Source organism: Penaeus chinensis, chromosome 3 (assembly GCF_019202785.1).
Source record: "Penaeus chinensis breed Huanghai No. 1 chromosome 3, ASM1920278v2, whole genome shotgun sequence".
Lineage (NCBI taxonomy): Eukaryota > Metazoa > Arthropoda > Malacostraca > Decapoda > Penaeidae > Penaeus > Penaeus chinensis.
The window spans coordinates 14,479,198-14,496,697 of record NC_061821.1 but is presented as its reverse complement, the minus strand read 5'-3'; the positions used below and the strand labels follow the sequence as shown (position 1 = coordinate 14,496,697).

The 17,500-nt window shown below is 37.3% G+C and overlaps 1 protein-coding gene across 1 annotated transcript in view; it reads left to right on the top strand.

The window, feature by feature from the left end:
- The first annotated feature begins 8,732 nt into the window (after window positions 1-8,732).
- Window positions 8,733-17,500, top strand: part of LOC125038883 (ubiquitin-conjugating enzyme E2-17 kDa-like) — a 24,775-nt gene continuing 16,007 nt past the window's right edge. Inside the window, exon 1 of the mRNA XM_047632516.1 lies at window positions 8,733-8,930. Coding sequence (XP_047488472.1) covers window positions 8,907-8,930 — 24 coding nt within the window. The 5' untranslated portion in view covers window positions 8,733-8,906. The remainder of the gene's footprint in view (window positions 8,931-17,500) is intronic.

The following is a 17,500-nucleotide window of genomic DNA, read 5'->3' as shown; positions in this document are numbered from 1 at the left end:
ATATATACGCACAAACATAAACAAAAACAGAGATTTATATATACAAATATATAGATAGATATATAGATATATTCTGTGTGTATCTGTGTGCATGTGTGTTCCTTTCTCTTCTAACGACCTGACTCAAGAGCTTTGGAAAGTCCCAGAGTAGTCCTTCCCGTGAGAGCCAAGGACATCCTGCCGCCGTGACGTCCCAGTTGCTGATTCACAAGCGCGACTTAAAAAACGGGGAGACGACACTGTGCCGGGAAATCTCTTACTGCATGAGTGGCACTGTCCTGCAATACGGTGACTCACTGTAGGTTACAGACCATATACACGACTCCATGCATATGGAATGCACATGGACTAAAAAGTATATGGATTATACACGTAAGTTGTCATTTACGAATAGAAGCAATATCAGTAGTGGCTTCTCCCACGCACTTTGTTTAGAACCGCATGAAAAAAATTACCAAAAGAAAAAACATCACGGCAAAATAATACAAGGAAAAGAGTAGCAATCCTGCCTGTCAGACTGGACGAACGAAATGAGGCGAAAACAGTAAGAAGCTTGAGATAAGATGCAGTGCTATGGAATATCGCGCTCCCAGGCGTTACCGGCTTTGATCATCAGAACGATACCTTTTATGAGGAACTGCAGAACATGGTTGTCAAAGTAGTGTATATATATACAAATATACATATAGAGTGTATATATACATATATGCATATAAAGTGTGTATATATATATACATATATGTACACATTTTATATATATCTATATATATAAGTGTGTATATATATTGAATATATGTATATATATACATATTCATACATACGTACATATATATGTGCAGATATATATGTATGTGTATGTATATATATATGTATATACATATATATGTATATATATGCACATATATATGTACATATATATACATACGACTGCCGCGATAGTCCAGTGGTTAGAGCACTGGACTCAGACCCTCTTGGTCCCGGGTTCAGTTCCCCGTCGCGGCGGTCGTAAAAAGGCCTGCGCTCTGACTGCTGCCTCGAGCCCGAGAAAATGACATATCGCTTTGAGAAGTCCAACGCAGGTGTCGTAGGGGGAAGTCACCGTCATGGCACAGGTGTTAGCGCGCCGAACCACGGTTGATTAGGAAGGGCATCCAAACAGGCAAGGGTGACACTGCCATATAACCTCTCAATAGTGAAATGAGAGAGGCCTATGCCCTGCAGTGGAATGAATGGCTGTTAAAGAAAAAAGAAAGAAAAAAAAAAAGAATATATATATAGTCGTAAAAGTCGTAAGTCGTAAAAATGCCTGCGCTCTGACTGCAAGCTCGAGCTCGATCTCATGGCGAGAAAACAACATATCGGTGTCGTAGGGGAAGTCACCGCCGCGGCAAAGGAGTTAGCTCGCCGAAACGTGAAAGGGCATCCAATCAGGGAAGGGTGGTACTGCCAAATAATTTCTCAATGATGAATTGTGATAGGCCTATGTCCTGCATTGTAATAAATGACTGTTGAAAAAAAAAATATATATATATATTCATATTCACACATACACACACACATATATATACATATTCATATCCATACATATACATACACATGTATATATTCACATACATATATACATACATATATATATGCATACACATGTATATTCATGTATGGATGTATGTATACACACATACACACACACACACACACATATATGTGTGTGTGTGTACCCACATACCCACATGTAGATACATATATAGATGTCGCAAAGCGTATATAGATAAACTGATTGATAAACGCATAGGTAGATAGATAGATGGATACAGATAATTATAATCCCTTATTAGCATAATTTTGCGTCACTGCCTTCCTGTTACTTCCTCTCTCTTTCCCCCGCGGCGTGTATGCATGTCCTTCCTTCCCCCCCACCCCCCCACCCCGTCGCAGCGCTCTACCCTTCGTCCTCGCGACCAACTTCATCCTTCCCGTCGTGTCTTCAGAGTAAGAGAAACGCCTTGGAATCCGAACACTCTTTGACTCTGACTTTAACAGGGCTGCCGGCGTGAGTGCAGTTGCTGCGCAATAGCCGGGCCATCACGCACTGACCGTGGGTATTCCCTGGGTGTTCACTTTTTTAACAGGAAAGATGTTGTCTCTTGCAGTGAATATTTCTCCACCTCTTTTACAATACGTCTTCCATCTCCGGAAATCTGCAAAAGGACAAATGTAACTGTCACTTCCTGTGTCTGGGAAACGTAAGCAACCGCCGTGCTGAGATGGTCACTGCTTGTTCTTCTTCCTCGACCTGCACCCTCTTCTCCGTTTTTTCTCTCTACTATTCCCCTATCCTCCTTCCTCTTCTTCGTCCTCTTCCTACCATTCTCCCCTCTCCACCTCCTTTTTCTTCTGCCTCCTTTCTTTTTGATCCTCCTCCTCCAGTTCCTCTTCTCGATGTACGGTAGTTTCTAATGATCAGTGTTCGTCGCCAGGAACATCTCCTAATCCGATTTATAACTGGATTTATGTTTCTTCTTTCTTCATTATCTGATCGGTACTATTCCATTTCCTTCTTGTTTAAATACTTCTCTGGACTTTTTTTATAACCACTATAGTTTTATTTCTTGTCTGATATATGTTCCATCATCATAATGATCGTTATCATCATCATCATCATAACCACTATAGTTTTATTTCTTGTCTGATATATGTGCCATCATCATAATTATCATTATCATCATCATCATCATCATAACCACTATAGTTTTATTTTTCGTCTGATATATGTTCCTTCATCATCATCATTATCATAATCATCATCATCATAATCTTAATCACTATAGTTTTATATCTTGTCTGATATGTCCTTTTATCATCATTATCATTATCATCATTATTATCATTATCATCAACATCATCACCATTGCCATTACCATTAACATTATCATTATCATTATCATTATCATTATCATCATCATCATCATCATCATCATCATCATCACCACCACCATCACCATCATCATTATCATTATCATTACCATTATCATCATCATCACCATCGTCACCACCACCACGATCACCATCACATTCTCCTTTTTCTTCTCCTCCTTCTCGTTCTCCTTCTTCTCGGCCTTGTCTTTTTCCTTGCCCTTCTCATCCTTTTTCTTTCCCTCCTCCTCCTTCTCCTCCTCTTCCTCTTTCTCCTCCTCCTCCTCCTCCTCTCTCTTCTTCTTCTTCTTCTTATTCTTTCTCTCCTACCTCTTCTTCCCCTTCACCCCCCCACCTCTTCCTCCTCCTCCTCCTCCCCCCCATTCTTCCTCTTCCTCCTCCCCCTCCCCCTCCAGCAATACATACCTCTTGCGGAAGGGGATAGACAAAACATTGGAATGTCTAGTGTGGCAAGAAGAGTTGAATAATAAGGTAAAGGAATGATCCTGTGTATGTATATGCATATGTATGTGTGAGGATACGTATCTTACAAACATGCAAAATTATATAAAATATTTAGAATATAGTGCTGGATATAGCTTGGTTACACACACAAATACTATATACACATATATATATATATATATATATATATATATATATATATATACACACACACACATAAATGCACACGCACACATACACACACAAACATATATACGTGTATATGTGTGTATATACATATATATATATATATATATATATATATATATATATGTATGTATATGTCTGTCTACGCACTTCCTTGCCTCCCTTAACATTAAGCCAGCGCTACCAAATCCTCTTCTGATCCATGCCTACCCACACCATGTCTGCCCTACTACTTCGTGCTGATCACTCACGCCTATGCTACCCTCCTGATGAAGTCGCTGAAGATACATCCTCGCATTCTATGCCGCCCCACTCGCCACTCCGGCCCATCTGCTTTGCCAATTCTTCGCAAACCTTCGTCAGCACAACCATGAAATTGCAGTTCTTCCCATCACTACCAATATTTCATCACCACTAGTAAAGTGTGCCTATTAACGCCAGAATAGTCATTGCCCTTACCACACCTTAAAAATGAGTTACCTTCTTTCTCAACGAACACACACTACTAACTCTATATTACAAAATCCCTTGCTGTCAAACATTTGAAGTCACACATCGAGACCAGACACAAGTGACACCCACCAACCTCATTACCCTTCCCTAACCATTCCTGAATTGTTATGGTATTTTTTCTGTTATTGGTGTTTTTTATGTTGATTCTTATTGTTGTCCTCACATTGTACAGTTCATTATACTTTATTTCTTTCCGAGTAAATAACTACGTACAAGTTATTCAATTATTGTCATGTTCCGTTTTTTCCCGTTATGTTATTTATTTATTTTTTTAAACATTAACAGTCTTTCCCTGTATATGGCATGTCTATTGGTAGTTACTTTGTTACTACCATACATACAGATAATTATAATTCTGTGAATTTATACACATTGTTGTGTTCTCTTTGAAACATCACTTTTTTCTTTATACTTCCCGAGTTAAACGTTTGCTTATTAACACACACATGTCAATTACCTGCCCTAACCTTTAACCCACCTATTTGACCACTCTACCCGGAATTCACACTAGGATTATGAACTGTACCAAGTGCCACCCTTTTGACTTGTAATTTAACCCAACTCTTTTTTATGACGTCCTCTCGAAGTGCGACATTTCGTTTTCAGTTATAAAGGAATTTATGCTTCTTTAATCTTAAGTTCCGTGTATATGTAGCATGTAATTAACGGGTGGTAGGATATTCATTTGCAAATAATGGCAGTGCACTGCAAACACTTTGCCTCAAATAAGTTTACATAGTTAATTTTAAGGCCAGCTCATGGCCGTAAACGAAGGAATTTTGGGGCCCGCCGCACCGAGAAGATATGCACACTTTGCACACATGATCCGTCCGAAATGCGCACGAGATGTGTCCGAAGTATAAGTGCTTGTCTATTTAACTCGAAGGTATGGAATTCCTGTTCATTATTTTTTTCTCTATATAATATGATGGTACTCTACTCAGCTCACTAATTCTAACATATCCTAAGTAATTAACACTTCCTTATGTGACACGTTACCCATCCTGTGACAAATTGTTCTTATTATGCTTATATTCTTCTCGCATCTTAGTAAGGTTACTGACAAGTGTATTATAACCTTTTCCTTAGCCCGATACACTTATATATCAGTCTCTGAAGACGATGTGACCCTCCTTGCTACTGACTGTTGCACCTCAGTGCGAAACCTTCGCCACACCCGCTACTCTGCTGGCACGCAACGACCCTAACGATCAGCAGATCAACAGGAACTATCTGTAGAACTCTAGCAGAACCTGTATCCCTACGCACCTATAGCAGTGTTTCAGGTGTTCAGACGGCTCGCGGACGAGCCTTGTGCGTGGCCGAGCGATGTGAACAATAAATCGCAAGGCCGGATGGTACGCTTAACACCTCTGTCCTCAGCAGTTGCTTTCCTATAGCAAACCCCTCCTTGAGCGGACGCAGGTGTCCGCTCTGCTTTCACTTTTGACACTTTTGCGACAGATGCAAACAACCGCCCATAAAATGACACGTCTCGTAAAACAGAGACAGAAAGAGACGGTAGACAAACAACAAGGTTAAGCTCCCCACCACTACCTCCTCGATCCTGAGGACACGGGGGTCCCTTGGGGGGTCTTACATTTACCTTCCTTAATAAACCCACGATACAAGACCCCTTTTATTACCCGTCCTAAGTCCACCTCATGTGTCGCTGACATACTCAAAGACTGCCACGACAATCTGCGTTCGAGAGTACGAGTCACCGGTCGCCGAGTTGTTCCCCTGGGCAAGGAACTTCACCTCGATTGCCTACAGGTAACCTGATACATGAAGCCACGGACAGCAGGTGTCTAACAGACACTGCTCCTGAAGAAAGAAACGGAAATCTACTTCAGTACCTCTCCTTAGTCAATCAATGATCAATGTCATTGGTCACAGCTGTTCAATTCTGAACTATCAGTCCTTGATGATGGTATATATATATACCTATATCTATATGCATATATATATGTGTGTGTGTGTGCGTGTGTGTGCGCGCGTGTGTGTGCTCGGGTGTGCGTGTGTTTATGCTATCTGTGATAGCTCTATCAGTTAAAATTATAAAAAAAATATATATATATTTTTGAAGATAATGATAACAATATACATGAGTGGTAAAAGCAATTGATGTTGTTGATACATATAACCTCAACAATTATAATAATTCTAAGTGGATAAGAATCCTATATAGAACGGCCCTGAAACGAAGAACTTCCTTGGAATATCTTTTTATCATCAAAGTATACGGATAGGACTAACCTTTGGAATTGCCAGAACCCCAGTAACGGCGAAGACAAAAGTCTTTGGAACGTTTTACGTGGAATGCTATCGGTGGCATGACTTTTCTCGTTAAACTTGGAGTAGTATATACCGCGCGCGCGCGCTTATGTGTGTCTGTGTGAGTGTATTCATATATATGTAAATATGAACACATACACACACACACACACACACGCACACGCACACACACACACACGCACACACACACGCACACACACACACACACACACACACACACACACACACATATATATATATATATATATATATATATATAGAGAGAGAGAGAGAGAGAGAGAGAGAGAGAGAGAGAGAGTGTGTGTGTGTGTGTGTGTATTTGTGCGTACGTAGGATTTTGCTTTTATATTTCTTGTCTACTGGACTTAACACAATGAAGGGATGTGAAAAATTAATGAATTGCCCATTATGGCGCATTTCAACACTTCCATACCTAATGAAACAAGATCGTTAATGTTATTGGTTACGGCACAGGGGCGTGAACACGTCATCTGTCACTCACTACATTCATGATTAAGCAGTCCTCCTCCTCCTCCTGTAAGTCTTCACCCTCCTACTTCACAGACACACACATCCACACACATTACAAATCAAAACGCACTTGAAAATTGCCACGTTTGACATTAATACAAAAAACACAACTCCATAATTATGTCACACCGCAGAATGACTCTACCGTAAAACCATTATCATCATGGTGATAAACCCACCCCATTAGAGCTTAGTATGGAACACCTTTCGCAACCGTTTTTTGTACAAGCAATGTTTGTTTTTGGCCCATCCATTGTTTTGCGATTTGGTGACAACAGTACTTACGACATTTCAGTACGCAACTGAGTAAAATATATATTAGTTTACATTTAGCTTATTGGTGTACATAAAGCTTACATAACACAATCAGAATCAGTTAGCATTCAAGGTCATAGATAACCATCCAAACGCACAAAAGTTATGAAACGACAATCATACTCAAATGTAATATTTCTACTAATATTAGTCGCATTAAATTTGTCCCCAGAAATGACTTTACGTAGCACCAGTGGGTAGTCATACACTACCACTTGTATCGTACTTTTTGGGATGCTGTATCCGGCAAATCGCTGTCTTAGGAATTTCTTAATTTTCCCTCATACTACAAACAACGATATTCTAGAAGTTTCTCGCTCCTCTTGAAGTAACCTTGCTCTTTCGAATGTAAGAATGTAAGGATCTGTTGTAAAATAGCACATGAATAATGAACTTTGCACGGAAGATATTACCGAAACACCACGTTATTGGTATGTTACATATTTTTGACACCTAATAGTCGTTTATTTGTCTATCTTCCTGGCAATCGCTATCTACGCATAGGAGAGAAAAAGAGATAGATACGTGGAGAGAAAGAGAGAGAGAGAGAGGGAGAGAGAGAGAGAGAGAGAGAGGAAATGACAGCAACAGACATATCTTTTGTTTTTTATTTGTATCTCATTTCGTCAATAGCATGGAAAGGACGCGAGGAAGATATGAAACTGTATTTATTACATTTTATATGACTGCATATTAGTTAATTTCTCTTAAACCAAAATCTCGAGTTTAGCTATTGAACTAGCCGAACATCACTACCGTAAATGCTGACGTTCACAGTGTGTTTGTTTTTTCTTTTTTCCGTAAGTACAGGATGCGGTAATGTGGATATATATATTTTTTTTTTTTTTTTTTTTTTTAAACATGTTTAGATTTTTAAACGGAAATATCTTTTGTAATATATCTCAAAAACTGATCTCGTCATAAGAGGATGAGGGAGTTTTATTTATGCTTTATACATGCAAGTCAACATGAATCGAGCCAACTATAATGGTCTAACTATAAAAATCAATATTTACCCACTGATTGTATCAACGAATATCGATAGTGATCAAAATGCGATTAACTTGAACTTAAATATAGAGGATATAAAGAAAGTCGCTTTCCATTTTTTTTTTCGAAAACGTACAAAATTCACGGTCAAAAAGTATTTAAAGTTCCAGTTAAAGTCCTGCCGCGCCGCGTGTGAAAGCGATTACATCATTGACGTCACAAGGAAGTTTAAACTTCCCGGTTCTTGGAAAACTGTACACAATTCTTCAAACTCAAATTCTACTCAAGAAGCAGATAAGGCCTCTATATTTTATCTGTCGATTCAAAAAATAATATCCAGAGTGGACTTCACTCAGAAATAAAGTGAAATTGTTGCAGATTCCTGTCCTGTTTTCGCAGGAAATGATTCCATCAGCTGAGAGAGCTGGCTCAGCCTCACAGCGGAAGGAAAAGTAGTCCTCTGTCTCTCTTGAGAGAATACCAGCTGGGACAACCTTTTCGAAGACCAGGAACGAAACGGCGGAGTTATCAAGATCCTTTGCCGCTGCTCAAGAGGAGTTGAAAAGTGTCAAGTGCAAAAGAAAAAGGGCGAAATAAGACTAGTATTCCTCCGCGAGGTGTTCAGGATCACCCATCTTGGCTCAGTGTGCGACGGGCGGTCATTGTCTCAGGTTGGCCGAGTATTCTCCCAGAGTATGGCACTAAAGAGAATTAACAAGGTGAGTTTTCATGGAATAATTTGTCAGAGCATAGGCGTAGGTTTCCCTTTTCAGATAAAGGACTATTGAAGTTGTGGAAAATCGAGGGAAATGTCTACGATGAGAGGATGGTCCTCTCGTCCCTCTAATCTTACAAGTGATAGAAGTCGGTCTTTTTTCCCCTGTCTTTTTTTCAATAGATTTGTATTTCATCATCAGTTTTGGGGTGGGATCGAGCTCAGTCTCCTGAGATTCATTCGGCACCGGATTATATTCCCCTAGTGCCAAAAAGTATCGAGAGAAATAGGTTAAGAGGGTAAAAAGGGAGAGAGAGAGAGAGAGAGAGAGGGAGGGAGGTCTGGCCGACTCGCCTCGCATGCCAAGTGTTAAAGTCTAAATTTGGACGTCCTATTTTTCCCACAATTTCCATACTTCTCTCTCTTTTCCATACTATCTGGGGTCTGGATGGGTTAAAGGAAGCCTTAGGACCGCACCAGGTTTTAAAATCTGCGTATTTGTAATTAAATATGTTGTGTTATTTAACTCGAGGAGGCAAGGGTTTAGTGAACCTATTTTTTCTATTTTTAGGAGTCGAGTTTTGCTTCTTTCAGTTCAGAGTTGTGTGGTTTATGGCCGGCTTTTTGATTTCATATGAAAGCTTGGAAGCTTACCAAACTAAGAACTAAATCTTGACAGTTAAAACAGTCTGGAAAGTTCCATCAGTGCTTTGCATAGATTGGTTTGCCTTCTTTTCCTTTTTCCTCTTTTAGGATTTTATATTTTATACTCATACAATATATATATATGTTTATATATATATGTTAATGTATATATAAGAAATGTATTTATATATAGATATAGGTGGAATTTATTTTTGACAACATAGCTTTCTTGAACAAAATTTGGAATTCCTCTAGCAGTTTGTTAAATGAATCAGGCTTTCAGCTTCTTTGCATTTCAAGTGAGTAACCCCACCCAGCCTCCCCATCCAACAGGCTTGGGAGACATGTGGCAAAATGGAGGCTTTGAGTTTTTATCATAGAGATAAGAAGAAAAAACTATTGCAGTTTGAACCATGAAACAGTCTTTGCTAATGATTAGCCTGTTTACCTATGGATAGATTTCATTTGTTATCTTCAATAGATGAATTGAACACCCAGGAACCCACCCAACCTCCCTGATATCAAAACCAGTACTTTTTTTTTTTTTGTGGTAATTCTTTACAGTATGGACATACTTGCCAGAGACTGTCCTCAACCCTATATCTCAAAATTGATTCAATAATTTAAGTTGCTCTGACTGGTTTTGCCCTTCGGGGACTGTCCAATGGAGGGGTAACTCCCTACCTCACCCCACCCAGAAACCTTGTTTTCACCTCAGTTTGCACAGCATGGTCAAGCTGAAACACAGGAGCATAGAGTGGACTATCGTAGTAAGTGGTGCTTTTGGCGGTCTTTTTCCTTTATTTGTGGCATTATCATTCATGTCTGCAGATTATTTCTTGTACCAGTGACTGGAACTTTTTGTCCTCTATAAGAATATCATCTTCAATTTGCCCCACCTTTGTGTGTACAATCTGTAAAGATTAATCCTTTTTTTCCAATTCGCTTGGGAAATATCACAAATTGGAAGTCGGGGATTCCATCAGTTTATCAGGTCCAAATACTATCATTCAAGTTACATTTTTATACATGAAAAGTGAACCTATATATTTTTATATATACATAAATATTATATATTTCTGTATGAGAATGTTATTTATGAACCTGATGTAGCAGTAATAAATAAGTGCAATATGAATAGCTGAATACTCCTATTTTTTGCAAAACACCTTGGGACTGAGCAAGTAGTGAGGGATGTTTCCTTCTTGGCCTCTCCCTCAATTGAGCCGTGACATCACTCACAAGCTGCATTGCTTGGACCTGCTAGGGCTCTTATCTTGCTGGCCAGACATGGAGGAGCTTTTGCATTCCAGGCAAATAAATGCACATTAAACATCATAAGTAATTCATTAGTATCAAATATTTTAATTTGCTGGATCTGGGTGAAGTAGACGTCATATGAAGAAATTTGATTGTGGTGGGGAGTGGGAATGGTCATCATGGAAAAATTAGGCAAAGGGCCAGGTTTACAGGAAAATGTACTCACGATGTTTTTTCCCACCTTACCAGTGGCACATTCTGTTTTGAAAAAATTTAAGTTTATAAAAGTGTAATAGAATGTAGTTACTCAATGTTATTGCCCAACAAAAAGTCTTATTACTTGATACAACATAACAGATGACAAAGATAAACCTTAGAAAAGGCAAAACAATGTATGCAGAATAAGAACTGAAATGGATGAAGATGCAGATCAATTCTAGGAAAGTACCAGGACTTGTGTTTTGTAGAATAAGGTCGGTGATCAGAATAGGGCTGTGTCAAGCAATGCCATGACTTGTGTAATTTGCACTCTGGCAATGGTCAACAAAGGACTGTATAGAATGTGGTAACATAGAGCTTGGGCTGGTGTGTTAATTGATGTTGAATTACAATGTAGGTCAACAAACCTTATTTTGCCAAAGTGTATTCAGTGTAGATTTGCATTATCCGAACATGAAGTGTGGAGGCTTTCGTATCCTCAGCTACATATATCTGTGGACTTTGATAAAGTGATTTTGAACTTAGACCTTAACATGCCATTATGGAAAATTTTGGTTGAGGGCCAGGGTGACAGGAATTTCTGTCATGAGAATTACGATTGATGATTGGGGTGATGGGAATGACTTGCCAAGAGTGCACAAAGCTCTTGGAGGGTGATTAAACTCATAGGCATTTAGGGGCTTTTGCTGGCTCCAGTGAAGATGCAATATCCATTCTCAGGATCCTATTCCTGCCTGCCATGATCAGCAAGACAGGTTATATTTTTTTAAAATTTGATGCATCTCAAGAATTAAAAAATAACAAATAACAAAGTGTTACTTATTGGTATTATTATTGTTCTGAGTCACGGACTACCTAAAGAGATGATATAGAATCTGTGCAAGGAAAGCAGTCTACTACCATCTGGATAAAGCCAGTCAAATAAGTATAAACATTGAAAATGACAAAAAAAAAATATGCAGAAAAATTAAAAATAACATTGCAAAGGGAAGACATAGTCTTGTCACTGCACACAAATGTTTGTTTGCAAAAATGGCGAAAAAGCTAAAAATGTTTTTGCAGAAAAAGTAAAAATAAAATTGTCATAAGTGTTTGTGTTGCCTGTCCTACAAACCACACACCCAGCAGAGCGGCCACTCGAGTAAGAATAATGCTCATATTTTGAGCCACATGATGGCAGTAAACCATCCAGATCCAGTGGGTTAAATCATATATTATTTAAAGATACTATGACTATTATATTTTATTTTTAAGCCATGTAGTCTTTTTCTGAATGAATACCTAAACTGATTTATGCTTTCCATTATCAGCATCATCACCATCCTTTAAAAAATGGACTCAGAGAAGAGAAAAGGGTAATAATTGAATAAGCTCTCCTCTTTCCTTTATTAAGAGAGCTTTTTATGGCTTTCATTTTATCATTGTTCATTGAGATTTGCCACTGAAGGAATAAAGACCTTGCTTTATGAGTTTGTTATGGTATTGCTAAGTATATAATGTAACTTTTTTCAAATTATCTTTTATGCTTTATCAGAATAGCATATTAAGAAGCAGTGCCATGGCTTCTGTACTCCAGAAAAGAGTATCATCCTCCACATATGTTCAGCAAGATAGAGCAAGGACTGTTTTCATAAGACAGTAAATAGCCGGGTTGGTCAGTAAGCTCATATTTTGCCAGAATATACATGATGGAGTCAACTTGCCCTTGCCAGAGAACAAAACACAATAGCTACAGTATGACTTGACTTTGCAGTGTGAGCATTGGTTCACTGGCTTGGGTAAGTGATTGTGGCACTTTTACTGTTGCAGTTTACTATCATTATTTTTTAATACCGTTATGGCAATTACCATATTTTTTCTGTACATGTTTAGAAGAGGTCCAAAGCGACTTTAAAGATTGACATTTTTCGCAGTTATATTTGCTGTGTTTTATCCAAATCCTCTCAAACTGTGATTTGTGATAGATGACCTACAATCTGAAGTTCAACACAATAGTAGTGCATCATCAAGTGGTTGCTGTGGTTCCTTTGAACCCCTTTAACCCGGTTAGTGCGGGTGGCAAGACTACAATGCCATGCCCACTGTAATAAAAGTTTATCTATTAGCTTTGCCCATAGATGGTTCTACAATTGCTTGGTCACCAAGGAGTTGGCTATTAGTCTTACCTATCTCACCTGTTTACCCTTTTCCTTGATTTTTTGAAAGCTTCATTTCTGTTGTTTTATTGTTTTTGATCTTATTAATATTTTAATAACTTAATAATCATAGAATCAATAAGAATGATAACAATGTCAGTATTAATAGTTTTTGAAAGAAAAACGCACAAATTCAAGGAATGGGGAAATCAAGCACGGTCACTAGAGCCAACTGATAGGCTCCTTGGTGGCTGAGCACATGTGGAACCATCTACATGTAACAGAACTCACAAAAATCTAAAGAGGACATTACATAAACCCACAGACATTGGGTTAAAAGCTAACAAACCACCACTTATTCTCTAGAGATTGAGATTGGACTCGATTCTTATTAGGTGATAAATCACCAAAAATTTGCAGATTTTATGAATGATCATTGAGATTTCTGTTCTTACAAGATCATAGTATATTCTTTATCAAATTTAAGAACTGTCCCATAAACTGTCTTTGACTCCAAGATTGGTGCACAATTTGTCTATGATATAGTCTTAATTAAAATTTGTCATATGGCCACATCCCAAAATTAACACTGTTAACAGGAATTAACATTTATATTTTAATATGTGATGGTAATAATCAAATAAGATAATAAAATCATATGAATTTTACAATCTCGCTTATATTTTTTTACAGTAGACATTGCATTCTCTAGATTTATCATTGTGTAAGTTGTGAAGGTGTGTACAATTATTAATATTTCTTTAAAATCAAACTTTAGTAAACATGGAAGAAACACCATAACATTCAACAATAAGACCAAAAGGGGGTGAGTACATGACTCCTAAGTGATAAATTGCTGGGCCATCAATGTGTAAAGGAAGTGGGTAAAACAAAACTAGAGTGTGTGCATCATGCATGCTCATGTGTGAGACTTCTGGCATCAGTGGGTTAATATATATAAGAAGAAATTGAGGTTGATAATACACTTTGAATATTGTTTTATATCAATAGAATTTAGAGGAATATATTTCCAGGGTGCTGTAGCCAAACCTTCTTCTAGTGGAACATTACTACTTTGATCTGTAAATAGGTTGAGTTATTAATATAGTGTAATCATATCAGTGATATGTGTAAGGTATATACACATTGATATTTCTTCTATATTTTGAAATGAGAGAATGGAAAGCACATAATTGATCTTCATATAGTTAAGAAAAGAATGTTATAATTCTATCTTCTGTTACAGCCCACTTTAAACTGCTTTTCAATAAAGTTATTCGTCGAAAGATAAGATGATGAACTTTGTAAATTTATAAATAGGAAATGGATTTAAGGTTCAATTGTCAAAAATCACGTAATTTATATTTAGATAGTGATTTGTTATGATGAAAAAGATGATGAGTTTCATACTCACATGTAACAAAGGCATTGGAAGTATACCTACACCGCTAGAGTAATCATAGCTTCCTTCATGTAAACAGTCATTTGGCTATTAGTTTCTTATTGGACAAATGCTTAACATTTATTCTATTGATATCATAATCATACTTACTATCTGACATATAGGCTCACAGCCTCATGGCAAGAGTAGATGCCATTTTATATACAAATTGAAGAAGAATAAGGGGACAGTCCTACCTTTCAGCACCATGATCATGACCATTGTGTGCATATTTGTAAATATGGAAGAGGAGAAGCAGGGAAGGCATAACTGAAATAAATGTTTAAAAAGTGATCTTGGTCAATTGTTATGAGAGAAAAAAATCTGATTTTAATCAAATTAATTTTGAGTTGATAAAGATAAGATCAAGAATATTTTAGAATATCTAATACATTACTTTGTGTACTTCCACTATCCTGCCTATGGAAGTGTGACACGCACGTTACCTCTTTTCAAGTTTAGATACTGAATAACTAAGGAAAATAATGCTCAGTACTAATTTATGATGAATTACATCAACCCTATCTTGTCATCATTTTGAAATATATGTACCATATCAGCAAAATTAGACATCTATTTTATCTTCGTTTCATATATTTTTAGAACTTTACTCACAGAGGGAGGATCAGCCACAAAAAAGTTTCACTTATTTATTTGCTTATTTTTCTCCTGATGATACCATCCACAGGTTGTATTTTTATAGAAAATATGAAAAACATTGCATAACTATTTCGGTCTGATACAAAGAGGATAGTGTTGGTTAGTTTTTACATTTATCTTTTCTGCAAAGAATGTGCTCTACTTGTGGTTCATGCTCTAACCCATCTCTGTGTTCCTCTTTAAGTCCCACATATCCTACTATCCTGCCCCTGCTTTACTGTAGACCATACCCATGCTTTTCCTTCCTTGTTTTCTCTTCCTCTACCCCCCTATCCTGTCAGACATCCTAATGGAATCCCCCACCTTTTCTTTTGACAACTTGTGCTCCTTCCTCAGACACACACATGCCTATTTGATCTAATCGTCCTTTGTCTCTAGCCCTTCCCCTTTTCTACTAATCTCTATCCTACTCCATATACTCTCCCCCCCACCCTTTATTATTATTTATTTTTTTATTATAATTTTTATTATTATTATTTCTATTATTATAATTTTTATTATTATTATTTCTATTATTATTTTTATTATTATTTTTTTCTTCTTCTTCTTCTTCTTATTATTATTATTATTATTATTATTATTATCATTAATATTATTATTATTATTATTATTATTATTAATCCTTTTCACTACCATAGTGCCTTAAAATGCTTATGACTATTTAAATCTAACACATTTTGTCCTAAAAATGAACTAATTTTTACCCAATTTGCCACAAAGCTTTACCACAAAAGAACAAAAAATAAATGTGGATGTTGGATAGTACCAAAGGCAACCATAAAGCCAAGATGAAAAAAACATGATTTGAAGTTCTTACACTTCATAGTTTATTTAGTTTATAATATGATAATGAAGTCATGATGTCCAATAGGTAGGCTAGATATTTTCAAGAACCCATTTCAAATTTACATATTTCAAGATATGACATATTGCATATATGCATAAGTTCATAATGAAATAGCTCACTATTTTGATTATTTTGTGCCTGCTATGTTACAGTAGATATTTAACCCTTTCGTTACAAATGGAATGATATCTACACACACCACACCACACCACACCCCAACCCACCCCACACACACACACACACACACACACACACACACACACACACACACACACACACACACACACACACACACACACACACACACACACACACATACACACATACACACATACACACATATACATATACATACAAATGTGTGTATACATATATATACACACATGCACATACACTCACACATTTATACATATATATATATACATATACATATATACACACACATACACATATACACATACACACACATATGTATGTATATAAACATTCACATATATACACACATTTATATACATGTATCATCATCATCATCACTGATCAGCCTGAATCAATCTACCATAGGACTTAGGCCTCTCCCAGTCTTTTCCAACTTTGTCTTTCTAGTCTTGGCCCCCAATTTTCATTATTTCATCTCACCATCTTTTCATTGGTCTGGGTCTTGGCCTCTTTGTTATCTGTACTCCAGTCTGTTACTTTCTTTGTCCATTTGTCATCCTGTCCCTGGCATATATGACCTGCCCATTGCCATTTTTTCTTTTTAGTGGTCACAAGTATATTCTCCAATTTTGTCTGTTCCCTGATCCATATCACCCTCATCTGATCTCTTAGGCTAATTTCCAGCATCAACCTCCCCATCCCTCTCTGGGCACTTAATAGTTTCCTCTCCAGTAGTTTGGTTTAGTCCATGTTTCTGATCCATAGGTCATAACTAGGAGGTCACATTGGTTAAAGACTTTTCTTTTTAAATTTAATGGCAAGGACCCTCTTAGTATGCTACTGTGTCTGCCGAAGGCACTCCAGCCTAGACTAATGCGTTGCTTAGTTTCCTCCTCGCTAGATGTATTTGTTTGTACGAGTTGCTCTAGATCTATATGCTTGTCCATTATTTCTAGTGCTTTACCTTGTACATGTATCTGTTCAAATTGAACTCTACTGTTGAACATGATCTTAGTTCTTTTCTTGTTCATCCTAAGTACAACTTTCAGACTCTTCTATTCAGATCATTTATTAGCCGCTGCATTTCATTTGCAGATTCACTGAAGAGAATATCATCTGCAGATATTAGATTATTTAGGTATTCGTCTCCTATTTTATTACCCTTTCCATTCCATTCTAGCTTCTTGAAGCTTCTGTTTACAGCTTGCCTC